The 15661-nt window shown below is 32.2% G+C and overlaps 1 protein-coding gene across 1 annotated transcript in view; it reads right to left on the bottom strand.

Moving 5' to 3' along the window:
- Positions 1 to 376: 376 nt before the first annotated feature.
- Positions 377 to 15661, bottom strand: part of LOC123657427 — a 62484-nt gene continuing 47199 nt past the window's right edge. The window contains exon 5 of the mRNA XM_045592973.1: positions 377 to 767. Coding sequence (XP_045448929.1) covers positions 377 to 767 — 391 coding nt within the window. The remainder of the gene's footprint in view (positions 768 to 15661) is intronic.

Below are 15661 nucleotides of genomic sequence, written 5' to 3'. Positions count from 1 at the left end.
AACCATCAAATAATATTTTTTATAAATTGTAATTTAAAATTAACTTTATATATTGTGTAGCTGTTATAAAATTATTGTCTTACCGTATAATGAGGAAATAAGAGCTTTCAAGAGGGGAAATTGAAACAAATTTTTAAGTAAAAGTTCTTTACGCACATTTTACTTGGGGAGTAAGCTGGCAAATGCGTGACGAGAGCGTTACGAAATGTGTGATCGGGCGAGGCGAACGGAAGTTGAGAGGGAGATATGAGTTAGTGAAGGTAGAAAGAGAGGGACAGAGTTACGTTTCGTTAGTTTTATTTTAGTCGTGTGAAGCACACTCGTTTTTTGCTATTCCTTCAACTTTTAGAAATATATAAAAATTATCTTCTTCTCCTTACGGTGCCTCTTCTCTACGAAGGTTGGCGACCATCATGGCTATCTTAATCTTCGAAGCTGCAGCACGGAAGAGAGAGCGAGTACTTAGATTAAACCATTCACGGAGGTTCTTCAGCCAGGATATTTTCCTTCTGCCTGGTCGGCGTTTTCCCTCGATTTTTCCTTCAATCACAAGCTGAAGAATCCGATATCTGTGTCCTCTCATTATGTGACCAAAATACTGCAGCTTCCTTTCCTTCACAATCCTCATTATCTCCAACCTTTTATTCATTCGGCGCAGAACCTCAACATTTGTTATTTTCATGGTCCAGGATATTCGGAGCATACGTCTGTATATCCACATTTCAAAAGCTTCTAGTTTTGAACATAATGCCGAGGTCAAGGTCCAACTTTAATAAATAATAATAAAAATTATCAAATACAATTAATATATGTGAAATACAATCTTATAACTACGCTAAATTTGTATGCTGGGACAAACAGTACTGTTGATGTTTTTTGACTGATGAGCCAGTAAAGTGGAACTTATATAGCCAGACCGGTTCTGTGTGACACACACATTGAGATAAAGCTACATCAGCTACACGATCTTAGTTGGAAATACCTTAGAGAAATTAGATTAGGGGTGGTATTAAAATGTGTAAGAAATGTCTCATATGAGTTGGGTTGAAGGTCCACGTTGGATAAAAATTGTCAAGTGCTTATAAAATTTCATCTATACAAATATTATGAAGCTATAGAGTTTATTTGTTTTTTTTTTTATGTAAGTGATATGACCACAGGCTTATAAGGTCCATGCTTTTGTTATTCCATATTTTTTAATTTTTTTCTTTTAAAACATGCATCGTACTGCTCGGTACTTTACTGCAACTTTAGAAGACTTAGATATTAACTTATTAACTAGCCTTACAATCTCTGAGTTTATTTGTTTGAATGTGCCAATCTCGGGAGCTACTGATATGAACCGAAAAGTTATTTTTGTGTTTGCTACATTTAAAAAGTAAATTTTCCTCAAATGAACGCGGGTGAAACCGCAGAGCACAGCTAAATATATAAAAAGAAAACCTACTTTAGATAAAGAAATTAATAACATTTTTTTATTATGTACTCAGTTGTTAAGTGTTATATTTTTTAAAACCAAACAGTATTTTTCTTACACATTGCCACGATGTAACGACTAAAGAGCTATGGCAAAAATAATAGTAAATATAATAGAAGCAACGAATCTTTTACTGTAGATAATTTAACGATAAGTGAAATAGAACAAACAATAAAGCAGATAATCATAGTTTCAAATGCAGGTATCTATTTCACTGAGCTAGTTATCACTAATTACGTAAGAAATTCGAGAATAGATAACTCAATCGAAGCGTATTACCTTTCAAATGTCTGACAATGTGTGTAAGGTATTTAAGTTCTCTCATTTTATTGGTTAATTGCTGGTTTGTGTATTTTTTCATTATAATACAACAGAGTGATTCCTTGATATCACAGGAGTTTTAAATGTAAAATACTATTGTTTAGCCCAGCGTAATTTTTATATCTTTTATAAAAAATGTTATTATATTATCGGAAGTCCAGAAAGCATGCAATTATTTGAGTATTTAACGGAACGTCAAAAACATCATTCACTCGTCCTGTCTTGTTCATTACGATAACATTTAATTTATAAGTACACTAATTGATGCTACATTGATAAGAACGTTAATACGCGGACCGCATCAATCCTGTGATGCATAAAGGTCTATGACTTTTTATTTTATGAAAACATTTCATAGCTTTTGCGACTCTCTCAAACGTACAACCTATGCACATAAATTAGTTAGCAAGTGTGCTTAACCACAAAATATGCGAATTACGTATAATATGCAGCTCGGGCGCACATGCGAGAGCTATTAGGAAGAGTGGAAATTATAATAAGGGCCTTTTTAGTGCTCATATACTTCATTCACGCATATCGCATAGATACGCTCTTATAAATATTTATGAAGTTTTTAGCATCCACTTAAAACTGATATCTCGTAATAAATATGAGTCCAACCATAAATGAACCTGCGTTGAGTTATATATACGAAGACTAAGAAGTTTTCTATTTGGTTATATAGCGTATCTAGATGAGTGATGAGTGTATTAATATAGGACGATAAATTTGTATATACTTCTAGTTTTGGCTCTTAGAATGTATGTTTATTAAAATATAAGTTCATTACAGTTTTGTAATTATTATTAAAATACAAAAAAATGTAAGAAAGGAATGAATGAATTATCTAATTTCGTTTAGTCTTTCGAAAGTGATCTTACATGCATATTGGGGATTCACTTTTATTTAGATAGATAAAAGTATCTTCAATAAATCATTTAAATCAGACCTATTAGCGTAATTGTTCATGAAATGCTCCAGACTCATCATGCGGTTAGGTAATATAAAAGAACCACGCAAAAACATTTGTGAAGGAGCGTTATTAATTAGTATCGATGGAAACCGGGCAGAGTAAGAGCTTTTGATGTAGATACGGCACGCTGAACTTTAAAAGGCCTAGTACAGCCACAGCCGCTTGAAATATAAAAAAAAAATATATGTGGTTTTTGGAATTTCACCAAAATATCTTGAAATATAAACGTTTTATACAAATACGTTAAATAAAATCATGCTCTTCAATCCAATTTCTACGCGAAAATAATTTTGCAAGAGTGTTTTTACGATATTGAGATTACAATACGACAGTTAAAAGCTGTTTTATTTTGTTTTTTGTTTGTATTATAATGTAAATAAAACACGTTTATGCAAAAATGGGAATTTTTTTATTAAGAATTGTAAATTTGATTTTTTTTAAATATTTTAACTGTAACCCTTAACAAAAAGCAAACAAATTAATAGAATGAAAAGGAAAAAGCTATAAAAACACACGTGACATAGTACAGACAGACAGTTTTGAATAATTTGCATCGTACTGTACTCGTAATTAGTGTGCCTTAAGACTTCTCATTTGCACGGAAAATATTTCTTGTACTATCCACTTGTACGTTAATTATTATTTTTTTGATAATAAGCATGTGTAAAATTGTAAAAAGTATCTATATATTGATTTGATTATTTTTCTAATAAATAGATAATAGACATAAATAATAAGTAAAAATCGAATAGAGATTCGAAACAAAACTGAAAAGAGCTTTAGGTTATAACGGTATAATAATTGTGTTTGCTCGCAAACGAAAAAAAAACCGACTTCAATTACATCGACAAGTAATACAACGTAGATCGACGAAAAAATAGTCAAGCAACTAAGCGTTATCAGAGATTACTCAAAAAGTAGTTATCAGATCTCGATAAAATTTATATGTGACCACTTGATAAACATCAGCTTTCGATTAAATTAAAAATTATCAAAATCGGTACACCCAGTAAAAAGTTATTACGGATTTTCGAGAGTTTCCCTCGATTTCTCTGGGATCTCATCATCAGATCCTGGTTTCCTTATCACGGTACCAAACTAGGGATATCCCCTTTCTAACAAAAAAAGAATTATCAAAATCGGTACATCCAGTAGAAAGTTATGCGGTATAATACAACGTAGGTCGACGAAAAAAGCGTCAAGTAAAAACGCATTATTAGATATAACTCGAAAAGTAGTTGTTAGATCTCAAATAAATTTAAATGGGACCAATTGGCACACACCACCTTTCGATTAAAACAAAATTTGTCGAAATCGGTCTACCCGGTCAAAAGTTCTGATGTAACATACATAAAAAATAAAAAATACAGTCGAATTGAGAACCTCCTCCTTTTTTGGAAGTCGGTTAAAAAATGTAAGACTCTTTAATGATCGCAAATATTTAATTTGTTTAAGTTAAGGAATATTATTATAAAATTATAATTCATAATTACTAAGTTCAACAGATAACTGCGTTTGTAAAAATATATATTTTATATTACTTCCACTTAAATCTGATATTAATACCCACTCGACGTTGTTCAACTGCATTCGAATGAAATTCAATCAGAGAGCTTCATTGTTTTAAAACTACTGTTTCGATTTATTGTTTTAAGTATTTTATGATTTTAATTTTTCAAATATGATTTTACCTGGACTTCAATAAAAATAAATTAATATTGATATAATATATTTTAAACAGTGAAATGAAAATTATAACGGAATTATCAAAGTAAAAGTAGGCGAAATAAATTGAATACCTATTGAGTTATTTTTGTTTCAAAATATTTTTATTGAAGGTATACCTTCGGTTATGCTGTGTGGTTACGGCAGTAAAGAATATAGCCACCCCTTCTCTTCCCACGGGTGTCGTAAGAGGCGACTAAGGAATAACACAGTTCCACTACCACCTTGGAACTTAAAAAGCCGATCGATGGCGGGATAACCATCCAACTGCTGGCTTTGAAATACACAGGCCGAAGACGGGCCGAAGCTGCGTCTTTGGTGCGACAAAGCCAGCCCTGCGGTCACGAAACTGCCTGCCCAGCGTGGTTACTATGGGCAACACATATGAGTTCACGCATTTTTGGCGGGAATTTGTGGAGGCTATTTCCGGCAGTGGACTGCGGTAGGCTGAAGTGATAATACCCTCGGATATCATTTCTCACTCTAATAAATATGTATAATTGTTCCGTATAAAATTTTTAGGGAAATCCAATATTTTATTGCATTTATTATTTAATGGCTTTTAAAAGAGTAACTGTTGAGAATTTTGCCAATCTTTGTCAACTCACAGCTGAACATGTAAATTCGTAATCGGCGGTAGCTTCACATTAACTACACATATAATCAATTAATTTTTTATAGAGTATTGCATACTCTGTCAAATGATGTATCAAAAGTTCTTTTAAAGAGATAAAAATGTTTTTATTTTGATATTGCTCAATTGCAATGAGAATATATTTAAAAGTAAATATACCTTGTTCGTGAAATTTTCATAATTAGCTTTCTAAGAGCGTCGAGGGAATAAAAGGGTACGTATTACAGGGTCCGCCTTTACCTCACGTCCACGACTCAGTTTAGGGCATATGACGGAGGTATTAAAAACTTTCGTGGACGTGACTAATTTTAGTGTAATGTTTTTTTTAAACTGACAGTGCCATTTCATTATATAGACCAATTATAAGTAACTCACTCAAGATCACTGACTTATATATCTGCAATATCGGTCGCGACAAATGCTACTAAAAGTGACAAAAAATTTCATTATTATGTCAATTATCGACCAATGATCTTTAATTTTGACAAAACCATATTTGTAGAATCATTGTAATGATGTTAAGTAGGTGTGTGCGAATATCGTTCGAATCGAATCGAAAAAAAAAAAATATTTTTTTTAATTATTAATTTCCGTTTGAAAAAAATCAAATTTGTAGCCAATTTTTATGCTAATTGTTCTATTTGTGTAATTATATTTTGTGGTTTAAATAAAATGTAAATTAACTGTTAATTTCATATTTGAATATCGAACATACCAAACTCTTAATTCAAAATACTCGAAAATTTGCAAACAATATAATAATTCGGATTATTTGAAATTTTTCAAATTATTTGATTTTTTTTAATTATTCAGGAACTTTGGAATAATTCCAATTTTCGAATTACTCGATTTAAGTTTCGAATCGAATATAATAATGTAATGTAATGTGTGTATAATATTCGACGAATAATGCGTAAGTTCGAATTATATGCACACCCCTAATGTTAAGTGTATGTACACTATCAAACACTTTCAGAAACAGTGGAGTCGCAAATGGGTAGGCTTAAAAGGATGAATAAGATTTTAAAGTACATAAAGATTTCTTTCTTACAGCTCCCTTCTTACTATAAGGAGAAGATGTTAGCTGCGATACAAAAAGTTATAATAGATACTTCATGTCCATTATTTGAGTGCGGACACTGTCGTATAAATTTTATACAAGGTTTTGTAATTTGGTCACAATTAATCCATCAATTGAGGTATGACAGCATGAGAACCGGTTAACTTTAGATTATTCTTTTAACAAAATACCATATGAATATTTTTAATACAACTGGATATTTCATTTCTTTTACGTCTAAAAATGAAAAAGGTCTACTTACTATTTTTATATTTCTGTATGCCGATAATGAGAATGATAAATTTATTTTATTTTTTTATTATTTATTTAAAATAGAAAATTCAACGGTGTGACAAAAATCATCGTTGATTTATGCGCACAACGGCATTCGACACCGTACGCTCACAATATCAAAAATAAGTCCATAGCATTATTATAACAACTTAACAGTAACAATACGAACAACATTTTTACACAGTTATCCTCCAAGTTTTAGAAATCAATAACACAAAATAATACAGTCGCAGCAGCAGTACATAGAACGATATTATTGAATGTTTATTTTTATTAACGATAAGAAATATTGTTTTAATTTATATTTTATGTTTGTTTTTGTAATTTCATTTTTTAGTGAAGCTGGTAGGTCGTTTATTAATTTTGGTATTTGATATTGTAGTAGTTGTTTACGATATAGAATGATATATAAACCTAGAAAATATAACTAAATATTCTGTAATTTAAGATATATTGAATTACACACGTATTGGCTAAAAAGTTCATTTACTAAGCTTTTAATGATTATAAGAAATGAGGGTATTGGACTATTTTGAAGTCAGGATATTAAGTGTTTTTAGACAAAGGCATCACATTAGACATTTTTCAGAGATTTATGTATCTCTCCGAAGCTTTTTAGCTAGGGAAAATATAAAAAAAACACATATATATATAGAAGAAGAATATAATTAAAATCAAGGTCCATTAAAGAAAAAAAAAAAAAAAATCAGCGCTACCAAGCAACTTTTGAAAAAAAAACATAATATTTAATGTAAAAAATTACTTAGTACCTAAATAATAAAGTCTTTGAACAACCAGTCACACGTGTTCATCCTATTGCAGTCTCCTGCTGGACATAAGACTCCCTAAGTTTTTCACCCCAAACTTCTCAGTTTTCCGCAATCCTCTTCCAGCTTATACCGGTGTTCTTACTTAGACCGGTCTAGCGGGCCGGTAGACGTCCCACACTGCGTTTGAAAACACACGGTCTCCACTCCAGGACACGTCTGCTCCAACGGATATCGGTCCTGTGACGCAGGAGACTGTTAGCACACTGCAACTACAATATGCTAATTCTGTGGGCTATGTTGGTTACTTTTGTTCTCTCGCGGATGGTCTTATTTTAATAATATCTTGGAGAGAAACTCCAAGAGAGTGCCCCATTGCACGTTGAGCGGCTTTAAACTAGTGGACCAGTCCTTTCATCAGTGTCTACGTCTTGGCTCCGTATGCTAACACCAGCAGAACGCATCGCTTGAAGAATTTTGTTTTTAGGCATTGCGGAATCTTCGAAGTGAAGATTCGACGAAGTTGCCTAAATACCGCCCAGCCCAACTAAAGTAGATGAAAATACATAACTATTTTCCTTTAAGGCTAATAGATTTTTGACAAGAATTATTAGTATTAAAATAAGTAAGTTACTAATAACTTTCGTAGATTTAAAAGGCAATGTCATTTATTATTATCAACCCGTTCCTTACAGTGTCATATCATTAAAATTCATGTACGAAGTTCACGCTCCGTTTTGTTGAAGGGCTTTTAGAGCAGGGACCTCTTTTTGAAGTACGGCAACCGTGAGACTTTCTGAAAGGACTTCTTTGCGAATACTAATTACGGCATGCTCGAACTGTGCTTATGAAAATTGCACAGCAAGGAATGCGGAACTCAAGCATACTCTATTTAATGTTGACGCTCCTTTACCTTTAGAGGGATGACTTATCTATGGAACTTTTTTAATAAACTAATTAGCCTCTTACTGGCCTAAATAGGATGGTGTATTGTTTTGATCTTACATAATTACGTGTAGGATTGGAATATTTTTTATGTATTTATTGATTATTTTTGCAAATAATTTGTAAATATTAAAAAAAAATGTATAGAGATAACTGACGTTTCGATAACGTAGGTACCCTAAGTCGGGATTTTTCTTACTTTTCGATGGAGGCGGTGAAGTGTAAAATTGGCCCATTGAGAAATGTACCGTCTTCCTTTTCAATGGTAAAGTGTGTGCAAAATTGCGGCTGTGTAGAACCGTTGTGGGTCCGCAACAAAGGCAGAATTTCACGAGAGTCCTCACAATGTCCTAGGCGCCGCGGGCATTAAACGTTTCCCCCTAACACGGAGAAAATCCTATTTTATAAGCATTTCTATAAATCTTTTGAGGTTTTTTAATAACGGACGGTGTAAAATATCTTCTAAGCTAAGTTAAAAGTAATGTCTTTGAAAAATAAAACAGTGTCTGTTCCGCTTTGCGGCTTTGGAATGTATTGTGTGTAACACATATACAAAGAGTGTCATGCTAGTTTTTGACCCGTATTTTCAGCTATGACTAAGCTGTCCTGTTTCTCTGTGACATTATTTTTAAAGAGTGACATGGATTTTAGTTTGTAAACGAACCGAATAAACTATTATAAAATGCAAATAGAATACTTGCTAATACAAAACTTTTTTCTTCGCTAATAGATTCTGATAAAATCTTGTCACGCATTCAGATTTCAAAATGAACACTTCTAAGACGTAATTGGTATTATTATGTAAATTACACGGCAACTCGACAGCGGAATCTTAAGTGCTTAACTTGTACCGAATAATTTGACTGTCGCGTTAAGATTTTCGGTCGAGATTAAAAAATGAAAATATTAATATTTAACAATATTATAAATAAATTACCTAGCCAATGCATTATTACGAAAAAAAAAAACTAAATTAAATTTTTCAGAAGGCTAGAAGCGTATCTAGTTACAAAATTAAAATGTTATATAGTAGGAATTACGAACTTCACCCATCTTCTTAATGGGTAACAATTATTTTTTACTTATTTTTGTATATTAGAAAAATAGTTGCGAAAGGGTTGTCTGAAAAATCCTGGCCTGGCTGTAATAATTCATAATTGCAACACTTATTTAATTACTACCGATAGTATAAAGCATGTAGAAAATGCAAATTTTGTGTTGTCTGTTATTTTCCAGGCACAACTACTGGGTGGCAGGTATAGCGTGGCCAGGAATTTTCTAGCCGACTTTTCTACTATTTATCTTTAACATACCATAGAAGATAGTTATTTAATTTTTATCAGTTAGGCAGATGGGTGACGATCACGTCTGGTTTGTAGCTTAGTCTATTATAATATTTTCTTAAATAAAACTCTTAAATAAGTTTTACTTTAATAATACTTTTTTAGTATGCCTAGTATAGCTAAAAGTATATAAATATAAGTACTTTTATTACTGTAGTACTTTTTAATGAAACGTCACTTATCAGCACTCAAAATAGTCTTCAATTTATGCTAAAAAAACTTGTATATAATTTTAAAAAGGAAATGTATCACTAGTTTATAATTATATAGGATGACAAATATATATTGTATTATTAGCATTTTTAGTATTATCTTATTTAAGGAATAGGGCAAACGTTGGTAAAAAGGAAAGATTGTGATATCTGATAGTTGTTACTCTTAGTAAGCAAGTATATCTGCAATGGAGCAGTACCTATAGCCTACGCACGAGACCACGCTCCAACCGTCTACCTATTGAAGAGGGAGCTCTTTGTCCACTAGTGGGCGTGAACAGGTCATTTTCGGCTTATAAAAGTGTAAATACTTATGGTCAAGATAAGTTTATGTGCTTTTGTTTTTCAACGTAATTTTTATTTACTAGCTATACCCGAACGAATAATTCGCACTAAAGTACTACTAATTATAATAATTATCACTTTACAAAATTACAAATACGTGAGTTAATTTGAAATTAAACAAAATATATACCAACCACCAATCATGTTGAAGTTGTTTCAAAATTAAAGCCGTCATTTATATAATTTTAATAATTAATTAATTTACTAAAACAAAACCAACAATAAATTTTTGATTTGATAATGCGGGTAGAGCAAGCAATTATCTATAAAATGATATATAATTTATGTGGAGTGATTATATCCTATTAAAACAAATGTTACGGACAATTGTTGTTACACTCGCTCGACAACGACACGTCTGAATACCTTCAGGTGACCAGACAATCTGCTATTACGTATCTGTTCTTGTACGATAGTATTTCACTGTGAACAAAATATAGGGCTCAACATGACTATTAGATTACATAACAGTTGATATTAATGTAATAAATAACTTTTAATATTATAATATATAATATATTATAAACACGCACACACACACACACATGTATATGTATATATATATATATATATATATATGTATATATATATATATATATATATATATATATATATATATATATCATCATCATCATTCCAGCCTATTGCAGTCCACTGCTGGACATAGGCCTCCACAAGTTCGCGCCAAAAATGCGTGAACTCATGTGTGTTGCCCATAGTCACCACGCTGGGCAGGCAGGTTGGTGACCGCAGGGCTTTGTCGCACCTAAGACGCGGCTGCCCGTCTTCGGCCTGTGTGTTTCAAATCCAGCGGTTAGATGGTTATCCCACCATCGGTCGGCTTCTTAAGTTCCAAGGTGGTAGTGGAACCTTGTTATCACTTAGTCGCCTCTCTTACTCTTACGACACCCACGGGAAAAGAGGGGGTGGTTATATTATTTGGTGCCGTAGCCACACAGCACACACACATATATATATATATATATATATATATATCGTCTGTAGGATATTATCCAGTCGTAAGGTGGTCACACAAAATGTTACATACATGTGATCACGAAGTATTCCTTTGCGTGCGTCCTTTTTTTCGTACAGCATACAATTTCGAATTATTTTTAATAAGCTTTTAGTTAGTATAACTATGTAAATGTAAACATTATAAGACACGCTCTCTAGGAAACTACTTATAAGTACTAAATTTTTGTAAACTAATTTTATATTGCTATTTTTAAGTGCACCGATATTGAAATTTAATCGGTACACACTTTATTTTGCACTAAGATATATTAAGAAAATGAAACTTATTTGGATATGAAGTAAATGAAATATAAAATGTTAGTGTTCTGGTGAACGTTAAATTGATACTAAGTGGACTGTATATACATATATCTGGTTTATTAGCCGTTTCGGGAACAAAAATGTGAATGCAGCAATATATAATATAGTCTTAGGCGTAGAAACAAAGGGTCGCTGACGTGTCGTAGGTCGAGCCGCCGTAGTCCTCTCTCCGATCCGATGGCGGGGCTGTCCCTCCGTCCCTCGCCGCGCACCGCGCCCGTGGTGTTGCGTTAGTCCGCAACAAAAATAAAACAGCAAAAAAATTAAAGCAACTTCCTGTGAACAAGCAAAATTAGACTATTAAGACCGCAATCGAGCTCTCGATCGGTTATTGAATAAAAAATGCTTGTTATAATTAACTAGCTGCTGTCCGCGCGACGTCGTCTGCGTGAACGCTATACAGCACTAAAAATACCTACGATTATACCTTTTAAAATAATAATCATTTACCCGTTTCTTCTTTACATTTCATATGTACAGAAAAATCTCATAGATGGTGCTGCTTTAAAATTGTCTTGTCTACTTATATTCATTTAATTATGTTTATCGGCTTAGATAATTGCGTAATATTGCATAATTTTTATAGTGTGAAGCTAGCTTATATAGAATGGTTATTAACATAATAACAACAACATTCAAATATGCGTCGTTAGATTACACGTTGTGAAAGACTGCGTTGAATCTCGTGAGAATGCGTTGAGGAAATAAAGGTTCACTGTTCGTTCCCGGTAGGTGATAGCATGATAATATGTAGCCTATATGTTGACCCGAGTTCTTAATAATATTCGTGCCAAATTTGAAGTAAATCCATGCAGTACTTTTGGAGTTTATCCCGAAAATACATACAGACAAACAGACAAACAGACACACAGACAAATAATCTAAAAACTATATTTTTGGCTTCGGTATCGATTGTAGATCACACCCCAAGTATTCTTTTAAAAAAATATTCAATGTACAGTTTTGACATTCCTACCATTTTATTATATGTTCTATAATACAACCATTCTTTTTTAGAGATTTCTGTTCTACACAACCCATGCATAAAATAGATATTTAATTGATGATTGTTTGTCGTATTTAAACAAAATTTCTATTATCTGAAAATTTTCAGCCGCATTTTAGGGTGAATATTTCATTTTAAATCGAAATATATAAAAATTTTAGCATTCCTGTACGGTATTTAAGTAAATTTTTTCAGACATTTGGGGGCCCACAAATTGTCGTAGGCCCTGGGCTTGGGCCTCTTGTGAATTTTGAGTCGGAACACCAGTTCCGTCTCTACCAAAACTCACAAGGTTGTATTGTGAAAATTATACTTCTGGAACAGTTTTTAGATGTCATATTACATCCCGTACTGCTACTACCGTAGGACCACAACTACGTCTTATACAACTTTGCAACAGGTGTATGGTGCACCCGATGGAAAGCGTATGGGGGACAGGTACATTACAAAAGCTGATAGCTTATTATTTGGCTATACTCCTTTGAAAAGTAGCGTATTAAACTTCAATCATTCTTTAATCTCTGCTCAGTAAAGTAACGTGAACATAAATAAAATCATAATTTCTTATAGACTTAAAATTAACAGGTACCGAAACTAGCATAAGTATAACAAACAAAAGAGTATAATCAAAAAAAATCCTCTCGTCCATATACTAAAGAATTATTCTATATTAAATTAACTAATTAAATTTGTCGAATTAAATCCAACTATTTGTTACTTTGATTCAATATACTATCAACCCTAACAGCGTCGCAGCCCAAGGCGCATCCGAATCACTCAGACGATTGAATGCATTAATCTGCGGACGTGTTCAAACGACGCCGACGCTGCAGCACGCATGAGCACCTCCTATAAGGCTTTATCGTTCGTATTTACTATGCACGCTGAACTACTATTATCGCGTATTTGTTCGGTTAGATTGATATATTTAAGAGAATATTGAATTGTATATGCGAAGATATGGGATGATCTACGAGTATTGCTTTAGTTGTTTATTTTGTATACCTACATTAGTAAAACATTTAAGGTTGTTCATGTTTTTGAAGTTCTTAAGGTTGTTTCATAGTTGCTTGTAAGGAATCGCAATTGCACATTTGTTTTAAATATAGTAAAATGTTGTATTTCTATGATATAATGTGTACAATAAAGCATTAAATAAAGAAAAAATAAATATAAATTTTAGAAAATGTAATGACAAAGCTCATAAATACAATATACTAGCTGTATGTACCCGGCGCACGTTTTACGCTTTTTTTTAAATTTATTATATGGTCGTACCAACTCAAAAACCTTTGTGGGCTCATGCACAACATTTTGCTCAAGATCATGACATAATCAAATGTATAGTTTACGATTCTATAAAGGATATACAGACAAACATTCATTTATATATATTTAGATTATGACAAAATTCGATTACATGCGTATATGTAGAAATAAATCTATGTGTTACCTTACAATGTTATTGCACATATATATTTTTTTTGTATACTTCAAGTATGATCTTATTTTACATATTATATCACTTAAGACTATCCAACAAGCTATCAACATAAAATAGTCGTTTCCACAAATCCAGGTACTCCGGTATCGCGATCGGGGATTTCAGTGAAACCGGCATAAATCTCGATTTCAAATTCGTGGAAAAATACAGAACAGCAGCGATGGAGATTAAAGCTCTTTTTGTAAATAACGGCATTAAAGCAACGCGTAATTCGACTGTACCTTAATAATACTTCTTAGCCAATAAGATATGCTGTAATTAGTATTTCCTCTCATATTACATATATATATATATATACATTAAAAAAATGCAAAATTTAGAACAGCGTATCACGCTGAATCTGTATATTTCTTTGAATTGATACACGTCTACGGGGACACACACACACACACACATACATACACACACACACACACACACACATATATATATATATATATATATATACATATATATATATATAGTATTATAAGCATTATAGTAACTGAAAACTAGATGTAAACTTTATGATAATGATGAATTAGAATGATATATTATGAATTTATGATAATAATGAATTTAGTAATTTCGATGTTCACTTAAGTAACAACTAGGTTGTTACTTAAGTGAACAAAGTACTTAGTAAGTAATTTGAATAAGTGTACTAAGTGTTTGTGGTTTAGTCGCTAATTTTTAAAACCTCAATATCAATACATATAATAAAAATGTATTATATTTGTGAACGCTAATCTCAGATACAACTTATCCAATTTAGATGCGGTTTTCACTAATATATTATGATAAGCTTCACTTAATACTAAGTGCTTGTTTCATGTCAATCGGTTCATAAATAAAAAAGTTATGCCAATTTAAAAAATCACGTTAAACATGTAAATACCCAAACGACGGTGTTTGTAATCCAATAGAAACAAAAAGATATGAAAGTCACTATTCTACGCGGACGAAGTCGTGGGCACAGCTAGTATGATAATATAACAAGTCAACGTGAAGTATACGTGTAATGTACACGTACTATTTAATTATTATCAATTATACATTTTAGAAGAGCCAAAACCACGAGAGACGCTATTATAGTAATCTCAGCACTTAATTAGAATTAGAATTAGATTTTTTATTTCGGGATTTAGATGTTTTGGTTATTTTATACCGTTGAAATATAAAAAAAATATAAAAAATATAATTTTTATAGCAACTAGCTGTCACCTAAAAGACAGATTAATATCTGTCTTTCAGGCTGTCCGTTTGTACGCTAAACATATTTCTGACTTAATTTATTACCAATTAAATTAATTTTTTTCTCTCTGTGCAGAACGGTATAAATTTCTCAGATCCCGAGTTACGGTCATTACAATTTGAGCAAATGGAGGCTGGGACAGATAAAGGTCGAACTGAATGGGCGTCTAAGTAATTCTAACGACATTTACGCAGATTACATTTGCGTTGTTTAATAAAGCCTTCGAGAGGAATCAGTTCGTTTTAAGTCGTGTAAAATGTTTGAAACCATTGTTTTTAAGATAAAAAACCTCGCACATTTAAGGTTCTAAATATACACAGATTTTTTTTTGTATTATAAACTCCGTCAGTGGCTCGTGCTTCGGCGTCGGCTTCATGCGTGAACTGTTTCGTTTTCTCCCGTTAATATTTTAGCCTGACCTGAAAAAATAACTTAACTTTTTCCGGGTTAAAGATTTTTTTTTAATCGGCCGTTGAGTGTTTA

Source organism: Melitaea cinxia, chromosome 10 (genome assembly GCF_905220565.1).
Source record: "Melitaea cinxia chromosome 10, ilMelCinx1.1, whole genome shotgun sequence".
Classification (NCBI taxonomy): domain Eukaryota; kingdom Metazoa; phylum Arthropoda; class Insecta; order Lepidoptera; family Nymphalidae; genus Melitaea; species Melitaea cinxia.
This window is presented reverse-complemented; position numbering and strand designations above follow the sequence as displayed.